General features: G+C 38.2%; 1 protein-coding gene and 1 long non-coding RNA gene across 3 annotated transcripts; one reads left to right on the top strand and one right to left on the bottom strand.

Moving 5' to 3' along the window:
* Positions 1–4248: 4248 nt before the first annotated feature.
* On the bottom strand, positions 4249–11696 carry LOC147135238 (uncharacterized). 2 transcript variants are annotated; one of them, XR_015089840.1, is made up of 4 exons: positions 11345–11689; positions 7824–8283; positions 7469–7609; positions 4249–5149 (listed from the first exon to the last, which is right to left on the bottom strand). It is a non-coding gene; the product is annotated as an uncharacterized LOC147135238 (long non-coding RNA). The 2 variants fall into 2 exon arrangements; XR_015089839.1 differs by having other exon boundaries at positions 7469–8283; positions 11345–11696.
* On the top strand, positions 11299–25182 carry st8sia3 (ST8 alpha-N-acetyl-neuraminide alpha-2,8-sialyltransferase 3). The gene is made up of 6 exons (XM_086053418.1): positions 11299–11569; positions 11892–12056; positions 15918–15947; positions 17987–18106; positions 19458–20015; positions 22525–25182. Exons 1-6 carry the CDS (start codon positions 11490–11492, stop codon positions 22805–22807), a joined length of 1236 nt encoding a protein of 411 aa, XP_085909544.1. The 5' UTR covers positions 11299–11489; the 3' UTR covers positions 22808–25182.
* Positions 25183–26926: the final 1744 nt, after the last annotated feature.

A 26926-nucleotide genomic window follows, 5' to 3' on the forward strand; every position in this document is an offset into this window, starting at 1 on the left:
CATTTTTTTCAGTGTAGTCAATATCCAAAGATGTTACTTCCCACCAGCATTATTAATAGTGAATGATTCATGATGAAGCAAAGTTACAAAGTCACAATCGGGTGACACAGTCAGTGGAGACAGACAAGAAAGTGTCATGCATCATGTGTGCTGGCGGTGTAGTCATTGTTCTCCAATCCACAGTGATAGGAATAATCAGAAAGTAAACAAGTATGACAGGGATGGCTAATCTTGTTAACTGCAAAGAAACAATGGCTTGTGTGTCACGGAGTCACAGTCAATGATTAAATTACTCCACATTGTGAACAGTTATGCTATGTATACACCGATATTTGCATAGATATTGATTGTAATGTTGCAGGCCTCTTCTTGATAACTGATTTACATGTATCATCTATTTTTGAAATGAGTGTTGTGTCCATATATACTGGTATTGCACCCTTGAAATATTATTATTAGGGCTGTCAAAATTAAAGCATTAACTATGGAGATTAATTTAAATTTCATAACGCACTACAAAAAAATTAACTCAGTTAACTCAGTTTTATTTACTTCCTGTAGCAGTTGACCTCTGCTCATTATGAAGCCAAACTTAGAGGAGAGTCACTGTCGTGATGACGGACTTTTACGTAGTTTTATTTTAAAAAGTTGCTTGATGGCTCATTGGAGAAATCCAAAATAATTTCCACGCTTTGCACAGCCAAATTCAAATACCATATTGGTTGTATGACTTTGGTGTATCGTTCAACTGTTTTAATTTACAGGAAAATAATCGTATTCAAGGATCAAAGGAAGATATTAAAAGTCTTTGAATTGAAATATACTTAAATATTTTTCCACATTAATTCCAAAATTTTACTCAAATATTGGTTCCAAGCTTCGTAAAAAATTGTAGTTGAGAAATACGATTAATCCCGATCAATTTGGGAAAATGTTACGATTAATTCGTTTTAAAAATTCTTAGCGCATGACGGCACTAATTATTATTTCAACAATTTGGCATTTGTTCATTCTGGCTATATCTTATCCGTACATTTTATGATAACTAGGCTGAATTTGGGAGTCACTAACCGAAGGAGGTTATTTAAGTATTTGTCAGACATGCAAATGTTGATTTATAGCTTTAAAGATAGTTGAATAGGCCAATTTTACATTTTTATATCCATTTTCTGTGTCCAAAATAACTTAGTCTAATTAAATTAAATTCTTTATATATTCGGGTGTAACTAAAATTTATCAGGTGTTCTAATATCAATAGGGTTCTATAGGGATTCTGGAAAATAGATTGGTTGCTGGAAATATGAGCAATATGAGTAACATCATCTCCTCTGTTGCCGTGCTAGTGGCTTTTATCTATATATTCCCATCTCTCATTCAGTGTCAATCACACCCCCTCCCTTGATCACATTTACTTTCATTTTCACTTTCATCATCCCTTAATCAACATCACAGATTCTCATTTTCAGAGATGAAGTCTGGGATGCCTCGTGTGTCTGACTGTCGTTTTTTATTCTGTCTGAAGAGTTGTGAGGTCAGCACACTGTTAAAAATAACAATAATAAAAAAAAACTCACGCTACATGAACCCGTTGTCATGAGAATTCTGTAGCATTTCCTACAACAACAACAAAAATGAATACATGCTTGTAGAAAACTACGGTATTGATTATTTAAGTTGACGGACAAATGTCCAATTATAATTGATACACAAGTGCTCCTGCATGGAGTCAATGCTAACACTAGGACAACAACAATATAAACACAGCACATACAGTAGATTTCACCTTTTTGAGAATTCATGAGAGAACATCTATCCACTTCCTATAGTGCTTATTCCGTTCAGAGTGTTAGGGAGTTGGCGCCTATGTCAGCTGGCCACATCGCGGACTGCTTGCCAGACAATCATAGAGCACAGACAACTTGTATCACACCCACATTGTACACATTGTCACTGGGAAGGTATCCTAATCCGACCCCATGCTGCCTGCAGAAGGTCAGGTGAGTGACACACCTACGCCTAATGAATCCAGTTTGAGCTTCTTAGATTTTTGTTGTTTGTATTCAGATTTTCATTAAAGCAAATATTTTCCACAATGTCATTATACAATACAACTTTAATTATATAGCGCATTTCACAACAGCTGCAGCTGTAACAAAGCACTTTACATATAAAATAGCAATAATACAACAACAAGACAGTGAAAGAAGTAAATTAAAACACTAATTAATGATACTAACATATTCTCTATCTATCCAGCAACTCGAGTAAATAATAGTAATATAGTTGTGGTTAGCACATGCACATCACAATTCTGAGGTTGGGGTTTGAATCTCTGCTTCAGCCTTTCTGTGTGGAGTTTGTACGTTCTCCTTTTGCATGTATAGGTTTGCTGTGAGTGCACATCTTCCCACATTCCAAAAACACACATTAGGTTCAAGGAAGACTCTAAATTAAGTGTGAAATAGTGCAATAACAATAAAAATAGTCTTGATTATTTGTAAAAAAAAAATCTAATAACAATAATAGTGAATCAAATATTAATGTTAATATTATATAAAATTAATATTCATATAAAATTAAAAAGTGAATTTGCTAATGAATAACAATTAAGAGTAATATATTATGTAAATAAATAATGTTGGCCGGAGTAAAATAGGCTGTGAGCCTCATGACATATTTTACAGTGTTCATCTTGTATGGGGCAAAAATCATCCAAACAGATCAGATGAATGGCAGTTCGCATCGGGCCAGATCAATAGTGTTTAGAGACAGACTGATCAGTGAAACAGCCGACTTCTGACATCTGGGAGCTTCAGAAGTAATGAAGGAGAGAGACAAGGAGGCTGCCGTTATTCTTCTTAAATAGAACAAATAAAACAGTGAATGTGCTTACTGTTTGCTCAACATTTCTATCAACACTGTGCCTTTTATTAGCGCTGTCGTGTGCAGAAGCGCAAAGATCCAAGTTATTGTTCGTCATTGTTTGTTAGCGGGATAGAACTTTTTATAATCATTTACTTATTTTTATTTCATTGGGTGAAAGATTCAAGAGTTTAATTAGTTTAATCGATCACACTCTGAAATATTTTACACAACATACATGACAAAAGTGTTACACATTCAACTGAGTTGACAATTTTAGTGTGCAAATATCACATAAATAATCCCATTATAATGATCCAAATATACTCTAAGGCCAGTCCTATCAGTGTACCTTAACATTAATATTTTGGGGGGGGGGGGGGGCGGTCACTATTAATGTGACACAGAGAGAATCTTGAAAAATGAACCTTTAAATTAGACTTCCATTGATTAAGAGAGAAATCTGATCCAAAAGATCCAAAATTAGCTTGGTGACGCGACAGCTCAGGAGGGCACGGCTGCAGGCCCGGATCACATCAGCCCCAGGGTCCTATAATCCTGTTTAAAATCCCAGCTGTCAACTATCCTTCATCCCATCTATAACATGAGTCTGATGCAGCAGTGGCCCCTTGTAGGAAAACATGCTTTAGCTAAGCATGTGTTCACATTGTAGTCTGGTATTCTGCTCTAGATCCAAGTCAAGATGTACTGTAATGTTCACACGACACATATTGTAATCACACTAGAAGCTGTGTTATTCTGCTATTTCTACCAGCCCAGATAGCACATCAAATTTCTAAAAGACAACATATGGACACAGCAAAAGACACAGATGGAGGGCAGCAGTAGAGACAACAGTTCAGCCACACCAAGTTTGAGATGATCACACTTGACCAAATGAACAATTGCATCAGAATAGTTTTTGCTGAACCAAACCTAAAACATCGCAGGTGAAATCGCAGTTTACCCGGTATTTACGGGTATTATGTAAAAGAGAAAATGTGTTAACATTTTATTGTATTTCACAATTGTAATTGCAAATTCACATCAAAAAGTTTTCAATGATTTAAAAGGGAAGTCAACCCCCCAAAATTTGCTACAAAAAATAAATTCTATGCGGCTTCACGTGGCAAAACACAGCACTCTGATTAAGTGACTAAGTTAAGCAGTAAAATTGACTCATTTTTGCCTAGCTCAGGTGGCGGCCATTTTGCCACTTTCTGTAGAGTGAACATGACATCACAACTTCTCAGGGTTCACGTAACGACCAATCATGGCTGACCTGTTTTCTGAAGCTGAGCCATGATTGTCGTTACCTGAGCCCTGAGCAACTGTGATGCCATTTTCAGTCGCCAGCAAGTGACAAAATGGCTGCCCCCTGAGATGGATAAAAACGGGTGGATTTTACTACTTATCTCATATTCCACAAACACAATATCAATCAGAATGCCATGTTTAGGCTTGTGCGGGCGCATACAACATATTACAGTAATGAACATTTTCAGGTTGACTCCCACTTTAAACAATTTATCGGCCTGCAATATCAAAGTGGAAGGAGAGCAGCGAATTATTTCACAGCACACACATTGTTTTTTTTTTTTTTCTGATTATTTGGTAATGTTGCAAATTCCCACCACACAATACTGTACCCTCGTTTGTGGCAGTTCCAGAAGCAGGACAAGTTGCCTTGTTTGGCCAAGTTTTGCAAACGCTACCTGGCTATCCCATTGACGGGCACACTGAGCAGGAGCATGTTTTTTTTTTCTCTGGCTGGAATTGATCTTGTGTCTCATATTCATCTATTCGTTGGAAAAAAATAAACTAACTGTCCTTGCCTATCCAATACTTTTGGAAGGGAGCGTATTTGAGTTCAGCCTTTTCTGCTTTGGCCAAATTCCTCAGTAATGAACGAGTGTTCCTTTGTGTGCACGTGGGTGTGATTGATGCTGGATCGCTGTGGTCACGCACCTGCTCAAATTGATTGGCCCCAGCGACTCCAATCAGTGGGCTGTGACCAGCGCTTTATCCCCGTCCCTTTATGCTCCCTCGCCCCTCCCTTCGTCACTCATCATGCCGGCTTTCCTTCCTTCAATCTTTCACTTCATGTTCTTTCCCACATCCCCCAATCCTCTGCTTCGTCTTTTGCCTGTAGCCTTGACACACCTTATTGGTCAGCTGGGTTGCTTGGTAACAGCTCTCTCTTTCTCTCTCCGTTACTCTCGTACAGGTATTCTAAAGTCGAGTGGTTAGCACGTCAGCTGGAATGGACTCAAGCGCACCTGCAACCCTAATGTGGAAGGAAAAAGTAGGTATTGAAAATGGATGGATGGAGGTATTTGAATGGTGGGAAAATGATAACAAAAAAGGGATGAGAAGAAGTAAAACAGAGTCTGACAGACTTGCTCATCACATTACGTCTTTTATAATGAATCTTTTTTAACGTTTGTAACTGTGATGTGTACAAATAAGCCGCATAATATAACTTGTATTTGGTGTATTCATCCTATGATGACAAGATGATACATGTATGGAGAGATTGGGGTTTGGGGGCAGTTGTGAAGAAGTGGATCAAGTGAGGAAAGGAAGAGGGACAACCAAATGATATATGAAACAAACAGTTTCGGAATGGACAGTGGGATGGGAGGAAAGAGGTTGGTGGAGTTTGTGGGCAAAGGATGGTGGAGGGTGAGAGAAGTGCTCCTCTTACATATTTCCACCAATGCATCATTCTTCAGCTCTGAAAATGACCTTTCAGCCCACCGGACGTGTAAACCGACAGGACTGACACTCAGACCCACACCTGCTCAAAACTGCGTCGGTCCTAGCTTCTCTCCTTGACATTCAACAATTAACACAATTCAGAATTTACATTACAGGCGTTTCATGCTTGGTGCCATTGGACTCAAAACCCAAAGCTCTGATGCAGAGTGAAGGTTCAGCTTGGTTGATTTTCATTGTGAGTTGGCTCATCTGTGCAATAAAAGTCCATTTTGGTTGTTTATTTAACATTTATCTCAATAACATTCACATAATGTATTTTTAAGGCTAATTTTCTAACGAACTTTGTTCCATTCTAAACTAACTCGAGTTCATCTTTTTTTGGTCAGGTGTAAACACAGTTCAATTTGGGTGCAAACCCAACTGGTCTGAAAGCATCTAGAAGAGGTATTGTATCAGATCCCAAAAAATTGTTCAAGTCTAGTTGTAGTGATCCGGGTAAGTAATCCGGGCTGGATCTGCTCCAACTGGCAAATTAACTGATCTGGTTTGACCAAAAACAACATAATGGTTACTTAACTACTTTGGCTTGGTTCAGTTCAAATGCAATATACGATGTTTGTCCGTGTGTAACACAGATAGTAAAAATAACATTATATGCGAAAGTATATCATTTGATGACATTCGTAATATTTGAGTTTCGACACGCAATAGTCACAAGCCGTGTCCGATCAGGTTGAGACTTTGGTCAAGTGACAACGATTGCAGTGAGAAGATAACGAGGACGAAATGTGTGATGTGATTCATCAATAACACAAGGATTTTGTGGACGAATGGAGTTACGAAGTAGAAATACAGAAGTTTAAAAAAAATTTAAGTTACAAAATGTTGATAGTCCAAGACAATTAATGAATGTAATATTTTTTCTCTGTGTTGAATGTATGATTGTTGTTTCACATGACCCCATCCAGCAAACCTTCCTATTTACACTCTTGTGCTGCCAAAGAGCAATAACTGCGTAGGAACCAGACCAAATTTATAAACCCATAAACTGATTCAGACTATAAAAGCTATTAAGTAAATATAGTCCACAGCACTGTAGTCCAACTGCAATTAAATCATCAAATTAATAACTCTCTGGGAGTGTCTATCAATCAATCATTTTATCATCATCAATCATTATTATATTACACATTAGTAATAGTATTATTAATAATAAGAATTATTATTATAATTATTATTGTTGTGGTTACTACTACTACTATCATTCATAAATTGTAGTAGGGGGAGGTGTTGTAGTAGCATAGCTGTCAACTTATACGTTTTCCCCATATTTTATGCATTTTTTGATCACTTCAAATTGTGTACGCTGTACAACAATTTTTGTACGGGGAAAAAATAAAAATAAAAACTCGTCTTGCCCATTTCGGCTCTATTCCGGAGCGTCCGTTTGCGATTCCGAATGCAAACTTTGGTCGACTTTCAGTAGCATAGCGTCGTCGTCCCCCACATATAGAAATGTCCGTTCCGTTTCCCCCACCTCTCCCGCTGAGCGATAAATACTGTGTAAGATTATATATAGATACTATGTAAGATTATATACAGAAATATACGGACAAATTACAATTTTTGTAAGATTCAGCACAGTTGACAGGTATGTAGTAGAATTATTAGCAGTAGTACAGGTAGTATTTCAATACTTCGTCTGTCTGCTTTCCACTGAACTAAACTTTGAGTGATGCAGCCTGCTGTCCTCCATCATGACAGTCGGTGATACACTGGATATAAGAAAGCATTTCAGCCTGTCCCATTTACACACTTAGACATGGACTTTCTCCATCTTTCGCTCACTGTCTCTCTCTCTCATACACACACACACACCACACACCTCATCTTCAGAAAGGAACAGGTTCAATCTCGAGGTTGGGATGATGAATTATGAAATCTGGTGTCTTCAATGTGACCTTGGACACACTGTGAGTGAGGCTTCATCTTCACACAATGCAGAGATCCTGTAACCTCCAGCAACCTAAGTATAAATGGAAAAAAACTACTGAACTAGTGAAAAGCCACACATACAGTAGTTTGTAGCAAAAATTGTAGGGAAAACATCATGAAAAGAAGGAATATATATGGGTCATTTTTATATAACTTGATAAATAACGGTAAAGACATACAATGCACAGCTGAATTTTGAATTTTTATCAATTTTGATTTTTGAAAATCACTTAATTTATACATACACTCAACAGAAATATAAACATAAGACTTGTTTTTGCTCCCATTTTTGATGATATGAACTCAAAGGTCTAAAACTTTTTCCACTTTGACGCTGGAAACTACATGCCACACACGCTGTCTGTCATCTGCTTTGAACAGTGTAAACCGTGATTCATCCGTGAAGCGAACACCTCTCCAACGTGCCAGACACCATCAAATGTGAGCATTTTCCCATACGATGAAGAACTGGAGTCAGGTGGAGTCAGGTGGAGACCCCGATGAGGATGACGAGCACGCAGATGAGCGTCACTGAGACGGTTTCTGACAGTTTGTGCAGAAATTCTTTGGTTATGCAAATCGATTGTTTCGGCAGCTGTCCGAGTAGCTGGTCTCAGACGATCTTGGATGTGAACATGCTGGATGTGGAGGTCCTAGGCTGGTGTGGTTACAGGTGGTCTGCCGTTATGAGGCTGGTTGGATGTACTGCCAAATTCAAACACAAATACAAGCTCAACAAAAACACAGGTCATGCCAAAATCACTAGAACAGTTCCTGGATTTACAAGTAAAGAATTTAGTTTTTGTTCTCTTTTCCTTTATTTCAAATTATTTCCACTTTGAAGAGTTCTCCTTTTTCAGGTGGTATGGACTAATTTCTGACACGCTTACTATTCTGCATCACTATGATTTCCAGTGTGCTTACATGTGAAGATGCAAAGCAATGTGGCCATATGAGATAATAACCTGCCACGACAATGAGTGTATACTCTTCAAAACCCATCTTTAAGAATAGAGGCGACGAATGCAAATCATGTATCAAATCTGAGTGTTTACACAACAAGCAGCAAGCTACTCCCTTTCAACCCTTTCATGTATATCACCCATTCCATTTGTACCGAGAAACATGTCAAACTCGCTCCCTCCCTTAAACATATACAGATCCCTGTCCCTTGCAGGTCACCATAATATTACATTTTAGATTGGGCATATTTCCATTGCAGCTCTTCTAATAAAATAATTCAAACATTTTAGTTGATACAGTGAGTGCAAAAAGAGTGCAGTAGCGTACCTTTCAAGAAATAGTTATACAATATTAACCAAGCAACTGTAGTGTGAGTTTGCAGATCTTTGTGGTTTCTTGTTTACACTTGAAAACATTTAAAATGGCACTGAAAGCAACACAGGTGTTGCTAGAAAAGTGGAAGATACGTTAGATGAGAAATATTAGGCCTTAGGCTCTTAATCTGTGTGTCTGTTTGACAGGATTTACAAAGCCTAAAGACGTGAGCACGTGTGTGTAGGCTCAATCCAGCATTAAGACCAGCAGAAAGGTCACTGATGAAATGTCAGCAGCGGGACAGCTTGTCTATCTGATGTCTTTATGCCAATTGTTGTCTGTCTGCCTCCTTTTTGTTGAAAACAATCATGGAATTAGAAAACTAATCCAAGAAACAGAGCAATTTTTTTTGTGTTTTAACATCAATTACAGATTATTTTACAAAATGCCAAATGTCCAAAGGATGAAAAGTGTATCCATTTTGACTTTTTAACAGTAATTAGAGTCTCTGTGTTTTCAATCACCGGTATACGAGCATACCGTACAGTATAATGAGGAATCTTCAACTGCGCCTCTTGTTACCCTAATAAAAAATAGTTTATACTTTGAGTGTACTGTGAAGAGCAACCACAAGAATCAAGTCAAGCAAAGTTAGTAAAGATAGTCAACTAAAAAATAGGTAAACACAGTGGAGATTGCTTTTCAGCCACTAAATATTTCAAACTATCTATCCAGTAAATCATGCCAGTCAATTTTGTTTGTAAAATTGGGCAACTGTATTGTGTGGAAACACTCACTCACTTCAAAGTTTTTATGGTATAGTTAATGAAAACTAACAAAATAAAAGCTACAGATAAAGCTAAAAATGTGAAAAAAAATTGGTTAACGAAATCAAATTAAAAAAAAAAAAAAGTGAAAAAAAGTAAAAAGGAAAGAAAAGAAAACTAACTAAAACTAAACTACATATTACCAAAAATTAGTTGTTGACTGAAATTGACATCAGAGAGGCCACGGGCTCATCTTGCGAATGTCATGGCTCACCTGTTATCTGGGTTTGGTCACGTGATGATAGCAAACTTAGCCCATGGACTCTGTGACCTCAATTTCAGTCGCCAATAATTATCAGTGCCGGCAAAACGGCAGCCTCCTGATCAGGATAAAAATGTGTGTTTTATTCTGTATATCATATTCGACAAACACAATATTAATCAGAGTACCATGTTTAGACTAGTGTTGACCATGGGTTCACACCAGACCATGACTCAGTCTAGACTCGGACCACGGTCCGCCATTTGAAGATGTCCAGTCAAAATGATATGCCTGCTCGGACGACATCTTCATGGTTTATTTTGTTGAATTTGAACGGGTAACAGGTAGACAAATTCTGAGCTCCGTGGACATGTGCGTGGATGTCAGATGCATTTCATTCATAAATATGACAACAGCGGCCATCAAACCCTCTGAATCATGGTAGAAGTCAATACATAAAACACATTATTGTTATTATTGTCATTATTATAGTTATTATATTATGTTATTATAGTTTTTAAATCTCTGGCTGGTAACAGCTATGTGGGTGCACACAAATTATCAGGTAGAGAGACGTTGCTTTACTTGGTGACGAATGAGATTGTCTGTGTTCACACCCACAACGCTGCAAACTGAACTTTTTTAAACAAGCCTATGTCTGCGAAATGACCAATACACGGGCTAACCCGACTCAAAGCATTAGATTTAACGTCACTTCATATTTCTGCTGGTCACAAAAATAGAGCACATACTGTACAAGTAAGGTGTATTGTTTCAGTTGTAATTGTTAGCAAATTTAGCATTTTTTGTTATTCAGGAGTCAGGTCACATAGCAAAGCTTTGATTACGTTTTTCAGTCCAGCCAACGCTAATGTCACTTTTATTGTTGTTCTTCGCATTACATTTAAAAATTGTTACAATAGAAACTATTTGTGTGCAAAGAAGTGTCTTTTCTGTGATTATTATCTGTGACAAAATGGATATTGTACACAGTTGACCCTACATATTAATTTAAACGTTTTACTTTCGCACTTAAGTAGCCACATTTCAAAGTCTATGTTGTGACTGTTGTTCCATGATGTATCTTGATGTCTCAGCTATGCAGTAGCTATAGGTCCTTGGACCATATGGCCAGTGAACCGAGTTGCTGATCCTGGGTCCAAATCCGACTCCTCACGTTTGTACTTTAAAAGTAAAGGAGTTTAATCAGTACTCCTAGTTTTATAACAAAATCTTTTATTTCTTTGTTATTTATTTGTTTATTTACGTTTGTTTATTTGTTTATGTTTGTTTATTTGTTTTACAAAGTGGGTATCTGTACTTATAATTAGGCGCAGAGTGTGAATACTGCCACCTCTGCTTCTTTGCATACTGTACAAATGCCACCTCTGCTTCTTTGCATACTGTACAAAAATGCTATTTACTTAATAGATATCATATCTTCTTGTGTCAGTTGTACCTAATGAAGTGTCCGGTGGTGGTGGTGAGTGTCCCTGCGCCTCCAACGTGCAGAAGACAGAGCTCCGCCTCGCTTAAGGATGCTGGTTATGTGAATAGTGTAGCAATGGAGCTGCATCTCTTTAAAGCTGACGCTGTCTTAATTAATGACACAGAGAAGGAAGGGCAGAGACATCGAGGATGATTCTGAAAGGACACTGCTGTCGCTTCGTTTCACCGCCAGCAGGTTATCCGGGACTAATTTCTGCTATGTTGCCAATTTCTTTTTTTCCTTTCACAAACGCCTTTATGTCGTATTTGGCGTTTTTCTTTTTTTCCTTTCACAAACGCCTTTATGTCGTATTTGGCGTATGAAATCTTTTTTTTTAAAGACACAGCACTCTTCATCTATTATGACGTCCTTGCTCGATCTCAGTCGCTAATACCGCATGGTGTGTTTTCCCCTCCTCTACCTCGGCTACGATGTTCATATCCACGTCTCCTCCGCTCTCGTCCCACCTCGGCCGCATCCTCTTGCCGGGCTTGGCCACCCACTGACGCCGAGGAAGGATGGTGCGCATCGCTAGCGCCCTGGGGCTCGTCATGTTCAGTGTGGCGCTGCTCATTCTGTCCCTCATCAGCTATGTGTCCATTAAGAAGGGCTTCCTTCTCGGAACCCCCAGATATGGACCGAACGGGGGACCGAGGATGTACATGTTCCACGCGGGGTATCGGTGAGTGACTTGCAGCCAGGATGTGCTTGCATCATTTCATTTAGGTCAATGTTACTGTGGTTGCTAATGCATATACCATAGTGCCCAATGGCCAGGGCCTCAGTGCAGCCTCAAATTTAGGCCTGGCTGCAGACACTGGACTGCATACTGTACTTGTCAGTCAATATCAACAGTGAATTGGCTCACTTGCAAATTGGTAGTAATGCACAGTGAGCCAGAGGTGAGAGCATGTCACATATGTGCAAGTCACATTCAAGTCTTAAGTGAGAAAAAAACAGTCGAGTCGAGTCAAGTCACTAAGTAGTTTGAGCAAATCGTAAGTCATACAATGTTGCTCAGTCAAAATGTCTATTGAAGTACTGAAAATAGTGTTTTCACTGCTCATAACACACACCAAAAATACATTTGTAGCTCTAAAAGTTAAATGAACACACAAGTATATTTACGTCTCTAAAAATAACTTAAGTATATGAAATTGGTTTATGTATACAGTATTTATACTTACAATGCTGTATATTATTTAGAATAATGCTTTTTTTAAACTAACATTTGCATGAGTGTTTACTGTTAAAAATGTGTAATACTGTTAATGTGACGATAACTATTGACATGTCATACTGTATATGGGAGTAAACGTGTTAGTGTAATCATCAGATTTAGAAACTATGAAATTATGTTGTTTTTGTTTCCAGTATGTTTTCCAAATCTAATTGTGAGTGTAATTGGGCAAATGAGAGGCATTCATTTTGTGGAATTTGTAGGTTATCGCTTTATCGCTTTAGAGTATGACGGTGCCACATCAAGGTGGAGTTCATGCACTTCTTCTGGTGTCTTCTATTTCCGTAAAATACGCCGTAGCAAACCTGCTGTGTATAGTGGTTTGCTGGAATGCTTTTATTTTGAAGGCCGTGAACGAAGGGAAGTTGAATGCGACTTCTGGAACAGGGCGGGGGCCGACAATATTTATGAATATGGCCGAAGGGTCGAGGCCGGACCGGCAAAAAAGGGTCAAGTGCCCAGCTCTGGCTTTTAGTAACCTAAAATATCAAGCTAACCTAGCTAGCTTAGCTTCACAGTTCTTACCTGGGTCTGACAGATGAAAGGAAACGTCATAGATGTCATATTTCTTAAACTTGAGTTGCAAAACTTGAATGTTGCTATTGTCTTTTTACTGGTTTCACCAAAAAAATAATCTGTGGATCCAAATTTTTGGCCTGTCCTCCGTGACACTTTTTTAATCCACAACTTGTAAAAATTGTGTAAGATTAGGTTTGCTTGAATTTTAGGTTCCCTGTCTCATTAGTATTCTTGTTATTTGAGTAGACCCTTCAATTGAGCATCAGATGGCTGCCTAATTTTTAGATTAATTAGAGTCTTGTGGTACTTCATGATACATTTTGTAGTCTGTGTGCAGTGTACAGGCATATTATAATGGCTAGAAGTAATTAGCAGCCAATTAGTAATAAGCTTTGCACCAATAAACTGGTGTAATTTTGGCACATTACGCCAGCCTGAAGTAAAACATCTGTCACTTAATCTCACATCTGTGATTTTGATGAGCTCAGTCATTCTTTACTCATCTGCCCCTTCTTCTTGAAATGATTTGACTGCTTCCCACAGAAAGACTGTTTTTTTTCTCTTTGGATTAGTAATGATTTTGTAGATGTCGTCACAGATAGAATTGTAAATTTTTATGATAGAGGGGTTTTGATTTTCAGTAATATTTGATTTGTTTTTACTTTTGTCAGTTTCAAGGTATTTAATTGACCGTTGTGGGTTTATCTTTCATTAACAGAGGGATACCAACAAGTTTGTCTTTCTGTGTATTTAATGAAACCACAAGATTATATTGTCTAAGACAGTAGAGTGCTTCTCAATTATTATCTGTTATGCCACCCCGAAGGAACAAGAAAACATTTGGCGCCCCTGCCCGACTCTCCGTCGTGACTCTAAATAGTATGATTTGTCCAAGAAATTGTTATAAGTACATCCCTGCATAGGATTATATCCTTATTAACATCAAAGAAAAAAAGAAATACAGATAAACAAACTAAGATCAAAGAATAACATTATCAACAATGTTTTTAGTCTGTAACAAATTATTAGAAGGGCATAAATTTGCTAATATTAAACAAACAAAAAATAATAATTAAATGAGATCGCCACTGCCACCTACTGTAGTGAATGTGCAATTACACTTACTGTATTTCCTGGACAATACATTTCACCTTTATATAAGCCGCACCCTCTCTATTTAAAAAAATAACAATGAAAAAACGATATATAAGCCGCACCGGGTTATAAGATGCACCTATCTATGTTGAAAAATTTGATATTTGCAACATTTACCGAATGATTTTGAACTATAAATGCACATGTACCTGAATAGATTCTTTCCTAACAGTGCCTTTTAACACGGCAGCAACTTTGCTGAACAGAACGGAACAGAATCAAAAGAGAATAACCAGTACTTATCTTAGTTTCACTTCCCACTGCCATCTTAGTTTCACTTCCCACTGCCGCCTCCAACGTCTCACCATAGATTCAGTGATGCTAATCACGAATGTGCAAGTGTTTTTACGGTCCACACGTCTTCTATAGCAGGGGTCCCCAACCACCGGGCCGCGGACCGGTACCGGGCCACGGGCCACTTTGGACTGGGTCGTAGCAGGCCGCACAGATGAAAGAAAGAAAAAAAAAAGTACAGTACTTCCGTTTTATTTATTATCCAAGGCTGGAAAACATTTTATTTTGAAAAGTGACCGGATTCTCTCCGTTACATCCATCTGTGACTGACTCTTAACGCATGTCAAGTTGTCTCTGTCGCGTAACGCTAATATTAAATACACAAGCTAGCAAATGAATAAAATAAACACACATGTTTGGAAACGTCGTCCCCCACCCCCCACACATCCCCCACTGATGTACACTGCTCATTGAGTAGTTTGTTCTGTGGTCATGCATTATTTTAAAAAAAATACAGTGGCCCCTATTGATCACAGGGGTTAAGTTCCAAAAATAACCCGTGATGAAATCCATGAAGTTGAAAACTTTTTCTTTGCAATTATTATGCTGTGTTTTAGGGCTGTAAACCTCACCATTTGCATTTTTCTCTTGTTTAAACATGCTCAAAGTTCAAATCGTAGTAAGAAAAAGAAGTATACAGTATTTTATTATTATTATTACTACTATTATCTGTCCGAAGAGAAACTGTAGCTACTATCACTAGATAGAATCCACATCCATAGTTATCCTTCATGTGCGATCAAGAGTGTGATGCTAAAACACAGTTGATCTAGCAAAGGTTCTGGAAGTCAGCAAATCGCCCTTGACTCTGATTTACAGCACAAGCGCTCCATTCATTTCTCTCCTGCTGTAATTATTTTCGTTCTCGCTTGACTGTCACGGTGGGCCAAGGTTATGCTTTGAGTGAGTGAGATTTTAAGGTCTTTTGGTGGATGGTGGACAAACACTCACAATTCCTCTTGCGATCTTGCACAATTCTTAGAAAGTCGTGGTGGCGCTGTTTTGCTTTTGTGACTAGTGCATGGATAATGCAACAAACAATGAATAACGGAAGTGGCGACAAATGACCAACGGCTCCCTCAACCCTTCTGTAGTGCCACTATCAAGCCGACACTTTCACGGGACTCAACTGTAGTATGTGGTAATAAAACTACGATATAGAGTTGATTGCGTTCCCTGATATCACTAGTAAGTAATGATGCGATCATTGATTTTTATTTAAACGCTTAAAATGTAAATGATCACGAAAGCATGTTTGATTATGATTTGCTTCTTCAAAGGGTTTGCATTCAACTGACTGAGTCTGTATTTATTTGTTTCATATTCCTTCTGCAGCGAAAGGCCGCCTCGCAAACCTGACCTCAGGTGAGTACAGACCAAACTATGACACACTTCATTGGTACACCTGCACAGTACAATGACACACATTATAAGATGTGTAGCCATAAATCTGTGTTCAAGGGAGACAAAATTCCGGCAATGGGATTCTGTGAATATTGTGTTGGGCTGTATCATGGAGCATCAACCTTTTCCTCACATTTGTAAATGTCATTGAAAACCATGAGAAAATAAAGCATATTTTAAAGATGAAAATATCTTAATTATCAGATGTGTTGGCAGCCATTACAGGCATGCAAAATGCCCTGGCTAACACACCAACAATTTAAGTAAGACCAAGTTTTCTGAATGCTTCTTTGGGGGCCCATCAATGAAAAAGTGTGTGTGCCTGTCCTTCTATGGATCAGCAGAGATAGGCGCGTCAGTACATTTTACCCGTCCCTCCAGAGATCTCTCTCTGCCTGTCTGATATGAATCCGGCATACTTGACCTAAACCGGAAGTAATTGCTTACAAAATATTCTAGGAATAAATCGTTTCACCAAAGTATTAACAGAAAACCATAAACATAAAGGTTTATGTGCAAATAAATACACGTACATCAAATATTAGACTCAAACAAAGGTTGTAGATTCCTGTTGTTATGGCAACCACTTGAAGGTAATTCGAGTGCCAGCGCATCTACAAAGTTGTGAAGCGTAATAGTGTTGTATCTGACTTGAATTGAATCCATCTTGGAACACAAAGCATAAAGTGGACATTTGTGGTGATTCTGACACGCAGATGGTGTATAGGCGTCATTGATGTGACGTCATCTTTAGCAGTCGTTTCCATCAAATGACAACATCAAGGACCCAACGTCTCATTACACCCCAAAAAAAGCTCTAACAGTTGACTTACAGCGTGTCTTTTGATCAGCTCAATCAATCGAGATATTTTTTTTGTTCAGTCTCTACATACATTTGATAGCTTTCTGGAAGTCACCCACAACATTCCGGGAACTATGTTGTAGCTGAATCAAAACTTCAAGTGCAACATGATGTTTCACCTTCTGGACTTACAGATGCAAGAGTGTGAAAGAGGAAAAGTGTTTAAATTGATGGGAGATTGCAGGGAAAGTGAGATTTGACAGGGTTGCTGCACCCAGATTGTGTGCCTGTCACAAAGGTGCTAAAATGACAGACTAAAAGTGGAAGTCAACCCAAACATATTTTTTCCAAGAATATGTTTTATGCAAGCCCACTAGTTGAAACAAGGTATTCAGATAAATATCCACCCGTTTTTAGCCATCTCAGTAACAGGTTCAGTAAACAGGTCAGCTGTGATTGGGTGTTACCTGAGCCCTGAGCAGTTGTGATATCATCTTCAGTCGACAGAAGTGACAAAATGGCCGCCCTTTGAGATGGTTAAAAATGGGTGGATTTTGCTGCTTAACTCATATTCCACAAACACAATGATGGAAAACAGGCAGGACACAGGCCCTCGAGGAACAGGATTGAAGACTCCTGATCTACAACAATTGCTGGAAATCAGGACTTGTGTTCTGAAAAAGGGAGATGTCACTACTCCAGTAAAAACCACTCAAACTCTTGGGAGGTTTCCCTGCAGTCATACTCCAATTATTCAACACCCAAAAATACACTTAGGAACTATATTATGTTCTAATTGGATGTTCTTTGGGCAATGTGATGCTGTAGTGTCTACAGCATCTACAGCATCACATCTTCAGTATCAAAATGTTCCTGTTCCTTATGCTCCTGTTCTTCCAATATTTCAGTGTAAAATGTGACAAAATCGTTATAAAAACATGAAAACTGTATTTTGGGGTTGTTTAACTACAGTCATTAATAAGGGGGAAAGTGTTGGCAGTAGCTCATCTAGACTTTTGGACCAAAGGGTCATTGTCAAAGTTCTGCTGCGGACAAAAAGAAATTGGAACTAAAAGACGTAAGAGATGCTAGTCTTCATCCTGACGACTGTCAAGATGCGCTTGAGTGAGGTACAAAACCGATTTTAACTGATCTAAACTTCTTGACTACTTTCCCCTTTTCCTCCTCCCCTGTCTAGCTCCCAATTAGCACTAAAGTATCTGGATCCAGTTTTCACGCCACTGACCAATGCTCTTAGCGAAGACCTGAAGAATTCCTCTAAATGGAGGTACAACAGCACAGCTTTTATCCAACAGAGGTATGTATACCTGTGTAAAATAACATCACATCATTCTACCAAAAATATCCGAAAATTGTATATATATTAGGGGTGTAACGGTACGCTAAATTACGGTTTCGGTTTCTTGGAAACTTCGGTTTGGTGTATTTTTGGTACAAAAAAAAAATGTTTATTTTGAAAAGATGACAAGTAAACGGTAAATTCTTCAGAAACAATAAATAAAAGTGAACTATTTGGGTGATATTCTAAGAAATTACACCAGAATAAAAAATACACTAACAATAAAGATCTCTTAAATTTGTAAATTGTTAAGACACTGAAATCTCTAAACACTCAGCAGCAACAGCCTATGACACATCTAAGTATTCAAGTTAAAGCCAAGTTGTCATTACAGTGCATATATACACTTTTTGTGATGAAAAAAATACATACAATAACAGTTACAATTATTGCTAACTATATTAAAACTATTTTTATAATGAAATATAGTAACTTTAAAGTCTTCATGAAATTATTTACACTTTTTAGGCATTAAAATCTTTGAATGTTCAACAGCATATTGTAATGAATTGGCTTATCTGTGTTGTGGTCGGATTTGTGTGTTGCTGAGTTGTGATGTTTCCGAGGTTCATGAAAGCATCGTACGGCTAGTGAGAGGAGCAGCGGAGAACGAAGGAGAGAGCTGTTGTACTTTGTTTTTGGCTAAAAAGACTGCTTGCTTCCTCGTGTCTAAGAAACATTCAAAGTCGGATGATGTCGTTTTAAGTGTTCTTATGTTAGACGTGCTACCCACAGCATAGCCGCCGATCTCATGTAGCAATGTCGGCATACAACTTTGGGACTTATACACGTATCTTTCCCCATCGGTGATTTTAACAGGACAGCCAGAATGTTTCCAAACAGGAGACCGAAGTGTACGGGGGGACCTTCGAGCTCTGGCTTGTTTGCGTACTGTATTCGTTTGCTCCTCTTTATTGCCGCCGCCCTCCTCTCCCGCATGTCAACAGTCAAAAGCGCCCATGCGTAAGCTCGCGCTAATAAGTGGACCGAACCGAACGTAAGTGGACCGAACCGAACATGCCATACCGAAACGTATTAATACATCCACATGTACCGTTACACCCCTAATATATATATATATATATATATATATATATGTATGTGTATATATATATATATATATATATATATATATATATATATATATATATATATATATATAATATTTAATAATTTTATACAGATATTTAATAATTTTATACAGATTTTGTCATTTCCTCCAAAATTTGACAGCAGGCAGAATTTAGGTGAAAAAACATTTGATGACATTGTCTCTTTATCATCATCCACTCATCTTTGCTTCTTTCAGGAAGGAAATCTCTCAGTACATCGACGTTCCTCACAACTTCACATTAACGCGCAGCTTAGTCCGCATTGGCCAGCTGATGCATTACGCCTACTCCAGCCACAAGTACGTCTACTCCATCGGCGAAAACTTCCGCTCACTCCTCCCGGAGGTCTCGCCAATTCTGAGCAAGCATTACAATGTCTGCGCCGTTGTTGGCAACAGCGGCATCCTCACCGGCTCACGTTGCGGTGATCAGATTGACAAATTTGACTTTGTCTTCCGCTGCAATTTTGCACCAACTGAGGTCTTTAAGAGAGATGTTGGGCGCCGCACAAACATGACAACTTTTAACCCGAGTATTTTAGAGAAGTACTACAACAATCTGTTGACGGTGCAGGACAGGAATAACTTCTTCCTGAGCTTAAAGAAGCTAGATGGTGCAATTCTGTGGATCCCAGCATTCTTCTTCCACACATCAGCCACAGTGACCAGGACTCTGGTGGACTTCTTTGTGGAACATCGCGGTCAGCTGAAGGTCCAGTTGGCCTGGCCTGGAAACATCATGCAGCACATAAACAAGTAAGACATGTACCCTCACTTGCAAAGACACTATAGAGTACACCAATAATTAAAGTAAGAGTTGTACATTGCTACACTGAAGAAACGCCAAGGGAACTTAATACTGTGAACTGTCTATAACAGTGATTCCCAAACAAGGCTATTGTAGTCAACCAAAACTAATGACATGCCGAATGTCATGTCATCTTCCAAAGCGCTTATCCTATACGGGGTCGCGGGAAGTTGCTGGAGCCTGTCCCAGCTGTCAATGGGCGAAGGCAGACCACACCCCGAACTGGTCGCCAGCCAGTCGCAGGGCACACATAGACACTGTCACTGAGCTGGAATCGATCCCACGCTGCCCGCACACAACTCAGGCGTGTGTACCACTACACTATCAGTGGACGACACGCCAAATGCCAATGCCAAAACTAAAACTGAAAAAAACATTTTGTTTGTTATCATTGTGAATTGTATTTATACATACAGTCGCGTTCTGAGTTGATTTTAAATGTCTTTATTTCAATAATGCTGAACGTCAGGAAGGAACGTCAAAAAGTCATTTGTGAATTGGAATTTACGTACTGTAATCTAAAACTAATACTAAAACGAAAGTAAAAAAAACTATTTAAAAAAAAAAGTAAAAATAATAAAAACTAACTGAATGATTTAAAGGGACTAAAGGGTGGTCGACTGGTTAGAACGCCCGCCTCACAGTTCAGAGGTCGTGGGTTCGATCCCGGCCTCCCTGTGTGGAGTTTGCATGTTCTCCCCGTGCCTGCGTGGGTTTTCTCCGGGCACTCCGGTTTCCTCCCACATTCCAAAAACATGCATGGTAAGTTGATTGGATACTCTAAATTGCCCCTAGGTGTGATTGTGAGTGCGGATGTTTGTCTCTGTGTGCCCTGCGATTGGCTGGTAACCAGTTCAGGGTGTCCCCCGCCTACTGCCCGAAGACAGCTGGGATAGGCTCCAGCACGCCCCGCGACCCTTGTGAGGAGAAGCGGTACAGATAATGGATGGATGGATGGATAAAAACTAATATGTTCCCAACCAGGGAACCGTATGTTTTTGTTGAAAAAAAATATTCTAAAGGAAAAATATTAACTGTACATAAGCAATATTTGGATTCTTAGTTCATACTCGTTGTATAACATTTGCTACAAAGCACATTTTAAAGTTTACATTGTGTCATTCTGTATAAATAACATTGTATTTTTAATTCCAACTCAAATCAAATTTTTGAACAACAGCTGCAGACCACATGTTGACATTTGTTGTTGTTACAGTGTGTGTCTGCACATGTGCGTGCGTGTGCATGTGTGGGTGTGTGCCTGTGTGTGTGTGGCAAAGAGGAGATTTAAGCCCCAAAGCCAGATTGTAAGGAAACTACTATTTAGTGAAAGGTATGGCATCTAGTTGAAACTGCAGAGAGGGATTTAAGTCCTGTTCTTAGTGTTGTAGTAGCAGAATGGGCCACTCTTACAGTAGCCTAATCTTCACCAAGCCCATTAAATCTACCTGCTGGGGAAGTATTACCACGTTTAAGCAGCTCAAGCTGGCTTTTAGCACCTCAACCACTTGCTGAGCGCCTTTTGTTGAGACTGGGTTCAAGAGTTTCGACTCTCTGGCTCAGCAGTGTGCAGAGGATGAAAGACGCTGTTAGTCATCACCGCTATACCTAATCCATCTAGGAATTCTGATTGACCTCAGTGATGATAGAAATGATTATTATTCCGTGATTAGTGTTTATCAAGTAACAACATATCATTTACAAGGATGTTGATGGATGGGGATTTGTTAGTGTTAATACTTAAAATGAGCTGGCAATCGCATGTGACTAACAAATGACTCTGCCAAACCAGAATACCAAAGAAAAAATTGAAAGAAAGACCATGCCTACATGCCACCTAAAAATCTGATCAGGTGTTTAGTCATTTCTCTCACGTCATTGCCAAACTTTATTGGTTTAGCTAGCTAGCTAGCCTGTCAAGAGATGTTAGTTAGTTAGTTAGTTAGTTAGTTAGTTAGTTAATTTGTTTGTTTGTTTGTTTGTTATTTTTTATCTTCAGATTTCAGTCATGTTATACATTCTCCCCTTGTGTTATGGTCTGCGTTTGATTTTCAAGAATATGTTCTATGCAGGCCCACTAGTTGAAACAAGGCATTCGGATTAATATTGTGTTTATGGAATATGACTTAAGCAGCAAAAGCCACCCATTTTTAGCCATCTCGGGGCGGCCATTTTGTGACTTCTGTCGACCAATCTTGGATCACCAGTTTTCTGAAGCTGAGCCATGATTGGTCGTTATCTCAGCCCTGAACTGTGATGTAATTTTCAGTCCACAGAAGTGACAAAATGGCTGCCCCCCGATGGCTAGATTTTGCTGCTTAACTCATATTCCACAAATGCAATATTAATCAGAATGCCTTGTTTCAACTGGTGGACCTACATAGAACATTTTCTTTAAAAAAAAAAGTGTTTGGGTTGACTTCCACTTTAATTTTTCTTCTCTGTTGGATTCGCTAGCTATTGGAAAACCAAACAGCTGTCGCCAAAGCGTCTCAGCACCGGAATCCTGATGTACACGCTGGCGTCTTCTATGTGTGACCAGATCCACCTGTATGGCTTCTGGCCATTCGGCTGGGACCCCAACACGGGCAAGGAGCTGCCTTATCACTACTACGACAAGAAGGGCACCAAGTTCACCACCAAATGGCAGGAGGCCCATCAGTTGCCTGCTGAGTTCAAACTCCTCTACAAGATGCACACAGAGGGACTGCTGAAGCTCAGCCTCTCCCACTGCGCTTAGACATGAAACAGCAGGAGGTATTTCAATTGTCTCACCAGAGCTTCCACTGGCCAGAGTCACAAAAAGGACCAGCCAGACGAGGACTGATAAATGTGGTTTTCACAACAGCACGATCTGGGCAAGGAGGTGCAATGGACTCTTGCGCTAGTTTAGCACAAGATTACAGAGTCTATCTCTATCAAGCTGTGACGGCCGTGCATTGATGCCGTCGAAAAAAGGACTCTGTTCATTTTTTTTGTAACACACTCAAGGACTGCTGCTCTCTAGGCCATGCTGCATTTTAGCAAAACATCACTAGTGTGTTTCTTAATGGTTTAAACAGATTAGCTAAGGATACATTGATTAGTCTTCTTTCCACAAAAATATGCATAGTCGTCAATCCATGCATTGTCACACCCTACATATCCTATCAATGTGGTCTTACCTCTACTGAGCACAAAAGTTTGAGGAAAGAGCTATGTGATCACACTTTGTTGAGTTGGTTTGATTGTAAGTTTGAGATAAAAAAAAAGTATCAAACCTATTTTTGCTAACTTTGTTGAGGGGTTGGCGCATGAGCCAAGGAATTGAGTCATCCACACCCCAGAATCATCAAGGCAACACCTGTCTGGTCATCATCCTGAAGTAGCCTGATAACCAACAAACAGATGGACACACAAACAGAGATAGGGCTCTTCATGTTTTTTTTTCTTTTAACAGCCTTGGTGAGGTCTCTGCTGTACCAAGTGTCATTCTAGTTATTCATGCAGTGCCTGAATTCCTTGAAGGAGCAAGGGAAATACCATGTGGTACCTCGTACAATAATCCAGGGTCTCTGCAGGAATATTGCACAACATGGGGGAACCTCTATGGCATCTGTTTTCTTCAAATATCAAAAATATGTTGTAAAAGTAAAATAATTATTTAAAAACACATCTCATCAATGTGTGTGTGTGTGTGTGTGGGGGGGGGGGTTTGTGTGTGCATGTGCGAAAAAGCAGTTGACACCCCGTCAAGAACAGTGACTTTCAAGGCAACAAATCAAATGTACTCAAATCCCATCAGAAATTAATGTTCATTTTGTCAAGATCACGCTAACAATACAGCGGCATGTCTAAAATTCAATTTTCTGTCACACAAACTGTATTTTTTTCCATTTCATTTAAAGTGGTTATGGTATAGGATTTTCTTATAATGTGTATACATGATAAAATAATCAGAGCTGGGCATTTTACTAAAAAATCCCGGTCCGTTTATTTCCTTCCGTCTGCAGCGTGGGTAGCCTTGCGCCATCCATCCATCTGCCTTTTTGTCCTGCCAGACCGAAAAGTAATCGCCTATAAATCGGTCTGACCATCATTTTGAACGGGATAATAAGCACATTACAAATTTTTTCACAGGTTTTTAGAGGACGCAGGAACAGATTAATGGCATTTTCATTCATTTCAATGGGGAAAGAGTGTTTGACTTAATTGTCTCTCAAGGAACCACTGTACCAATATCAAATTAATAATAATTAGAGTCTACATTCAGCTTTCACACGACTGGGATCTGGATTGCTGTTCAAGTATCACATCATTTTGGAATTTTCAACTGACTTATCTTCAGATTCCATTTGTATTTAAGATGGTTTGTTGCATAACCTAGTATTTAAATGTATAGTGCAGATGAATATTGATTGATTGTTGGATTTGAGTTTTTGTGCATTAACACACACAAAGCAGAGTTGATGCCGGTATAACATTCTCACCAGTAGTTAATAGGATGGGGGTCCAAAAAAACAACACAAAAAACAGGCTCACTCAAACAGTTGTTTTTATTTCAGTTGGGTGTGTTTAGAAATGTTTTTGAGTGCTGAATGTAATGTTTAGTTATGTAGGTTCTCCCCAGTGGGTTGATAATATGATATCCATCATACCTTTACTCTTCCCTCGAATGACAAGTTCTCACAAGAATTTAGTATATTATTAACTTGGCATTCATCCAATTTGGTTGAATAAATACAGTAAAGGTAAAACAAGATGTCATTTAGTATTAGGTAAGTTTACAGTCGTTCTTTAGAGACAGTCATTGTTATTGCTAGACACTATGTGAACAAAAGTATTTAGACAAATTGTCCCTTATCTCAAATTGAGAGTTTGGACAATCCTATTCTTCCAACTTTAAGGTAGCAGTACACGGAAGGTCGTTTTCCGTTCCAACATGACTGTGACCCAGTGTACAAAGCAAGGTCCATAAGGACATGCTTGATTGAGTTTGATGTGGAAGAACTTTTGACTGGCGCAACCAGAGACATCAGTGTTCTCTGACCTACTGCTCTTCTGGATGAATAGATAGAATAAATCTCATGAATACACTCCAAAATTGTGATCTTGTAGAAAGTCTTCTAAAAAAAAAAAAAATATATATATATATATATATATATATATATATATATATATATATTATATATATATTATATATATATTATATATATATATATATACATATATATATATATATATATATATATATATTTATTTATGTGTGTGTGTGTGTGCGCATGTTTGTGGGCACAGATTAACTGGAAATGCAGGGATAAGGACTATCATGTGGGATACAACAAATGAATCTACAGAATCTGACTATAATACTTCTTCCCATGATATTGCATCTTTTGTGAACCAGCATCACTCACATATTGAATGTACTAAAACCATGTGTTTTGTTTTATGCTGCAATGTGTTTATGAGATGAGAAGCAAAATTAGGACTATTTTGATAGTCTACTTTTGTTTTGTATCTTTGCCTTTTAATTTATAGAAGCGCAACTTTTTCCCTAAAGTCTTAATATTTGAAGTTATTTTATTTTCACAATTTAAACAAATACCTGTTTACTGTATGTGATTTTTTTTATTTTTCTTATTTATTTTTTAGACATTTTTAATATGGAACACATATACGTGTATAAACATTTATTTAAAAAAACTATGTTTCTTTCTGAAATAAAAGTTTGCAGCATAGTGTCCCCTCATTTCACAATAAATGTATGGACAATCCATGGAGGTGAATATTTACTGTATCATTGTATTCTGATAAATAGACAATATGCTGCAGAGGAAACTTGAGTGGGATCTTGAAATGAAACATAGCTTGTATTGAGTACTTTATTCATCATTCGGAGATTAAACTTAATGAAATTGTCAAATTAAAAAGATGAGTGTTGTCATTTTTTTTAGGTTAATTGCAATTCTGATTCATTTCTAATTTTTTGTGAAAAAATATATTTTTACTATGTTCTCATTTTCTACTCCTGATCTATTGTTAAACCTCTAACATAAGAGGCTAAGGCTTCATTCCATTTATTTGAGTTAGAGACTTGCCCCACGTGCCTCATTTAGTTTTATATTGCTGTGTGTGTTTACGATAAGGCAGTTTCATTCAACAACACTGCACACTGCGCAGGCCACAGGCCACTAAATGTCCCACCGTATGTGATTCAGCTTGATGTCCTATAAGTACAATATCACATTGAGTAATACATGTACTGTATGTACATGTACTTGTTCTTTGACCACAGAGATGTGTGATTGACCGAAATATTTTTTCATTGCATTTCCATGATTATATTGCTGTATATTATATGATATAAAGTACAGTTTTAGGTTCATAATTATGATGACTTATTTTAGAAGAATGCTTTGTCAATCACTTTGAGATTTTTCTCTTTTTTTTTTTTGGTTTACTCCTAAAAGCAAATACAAGAGCATCTGTATGAACATATTAAGGCTCAATGCAGTTTATGTTTTAATGTTCGGTTGTAGGATCCAACATATTCATTTGATTTAAAAAAAATAACAATAAAATAAATGTTGTTACTGTAAATTAATTTGACCTTAAAACTAAATCAAATATACTTCTGGCAGAAAATAAAAGAGGGGAAAAAGCCATGCAATATAGGTCAGCATGTACGAAAATGAGAGGTCAGAAGGCGTGTGCCAGGGGAGACTGACCTTCGACCTCTGACCCATTCACTCCTTCTGATTAATGTGGCCATCTTGCTACAAAAGAAGCTTATATTTCTTATCTTACACCATTTATTTACACATTGTTTCCGTATTGTTTCAAAATAACTGAATACAACATTTCAACTCAGTCTATT

The sequence above is a fragment of the Filicampus tigris genome, chromosome 15, assembly GCF_054856515.1.
Source record: "Filicampus tigris isolate MCC_2025a chromosome 15, RoL_Ftig_1.0, whole genome shotgun sequence".
Lineage (NCBI taxonomy): Eukaryota > Metazoa > Chordata > Actinopteri > Syngnathiformes > Syngnathidae > Filicampus > Filicampus tigris.

Excerpts from the sequence above, each read along its gene's own strand:
- st8sia3 (XM_086053418.1), top strand. The coding sequence starts at position 11,490 with ATGACACAGAGAAGGAAGGGCAGAGACATCGAGGATGATTCTGAAAGG. Across the intron at positions 12,057-15,917 it reads ATGTTCCACGCGGGGTATCG|CGAAAGGCCGCCTCGCAAAC; the intron begins GTGAGTGACTTG and ends TTCCTTCTGCAG. Across the intron at positions 15,948-17,986 it reads CCTCGCAAACCTGACCTCAG|CTCCCAATTAGCACTAAAGT; the intron begins GTGAGTACAGAC and ends TCCCCTGTCTAG.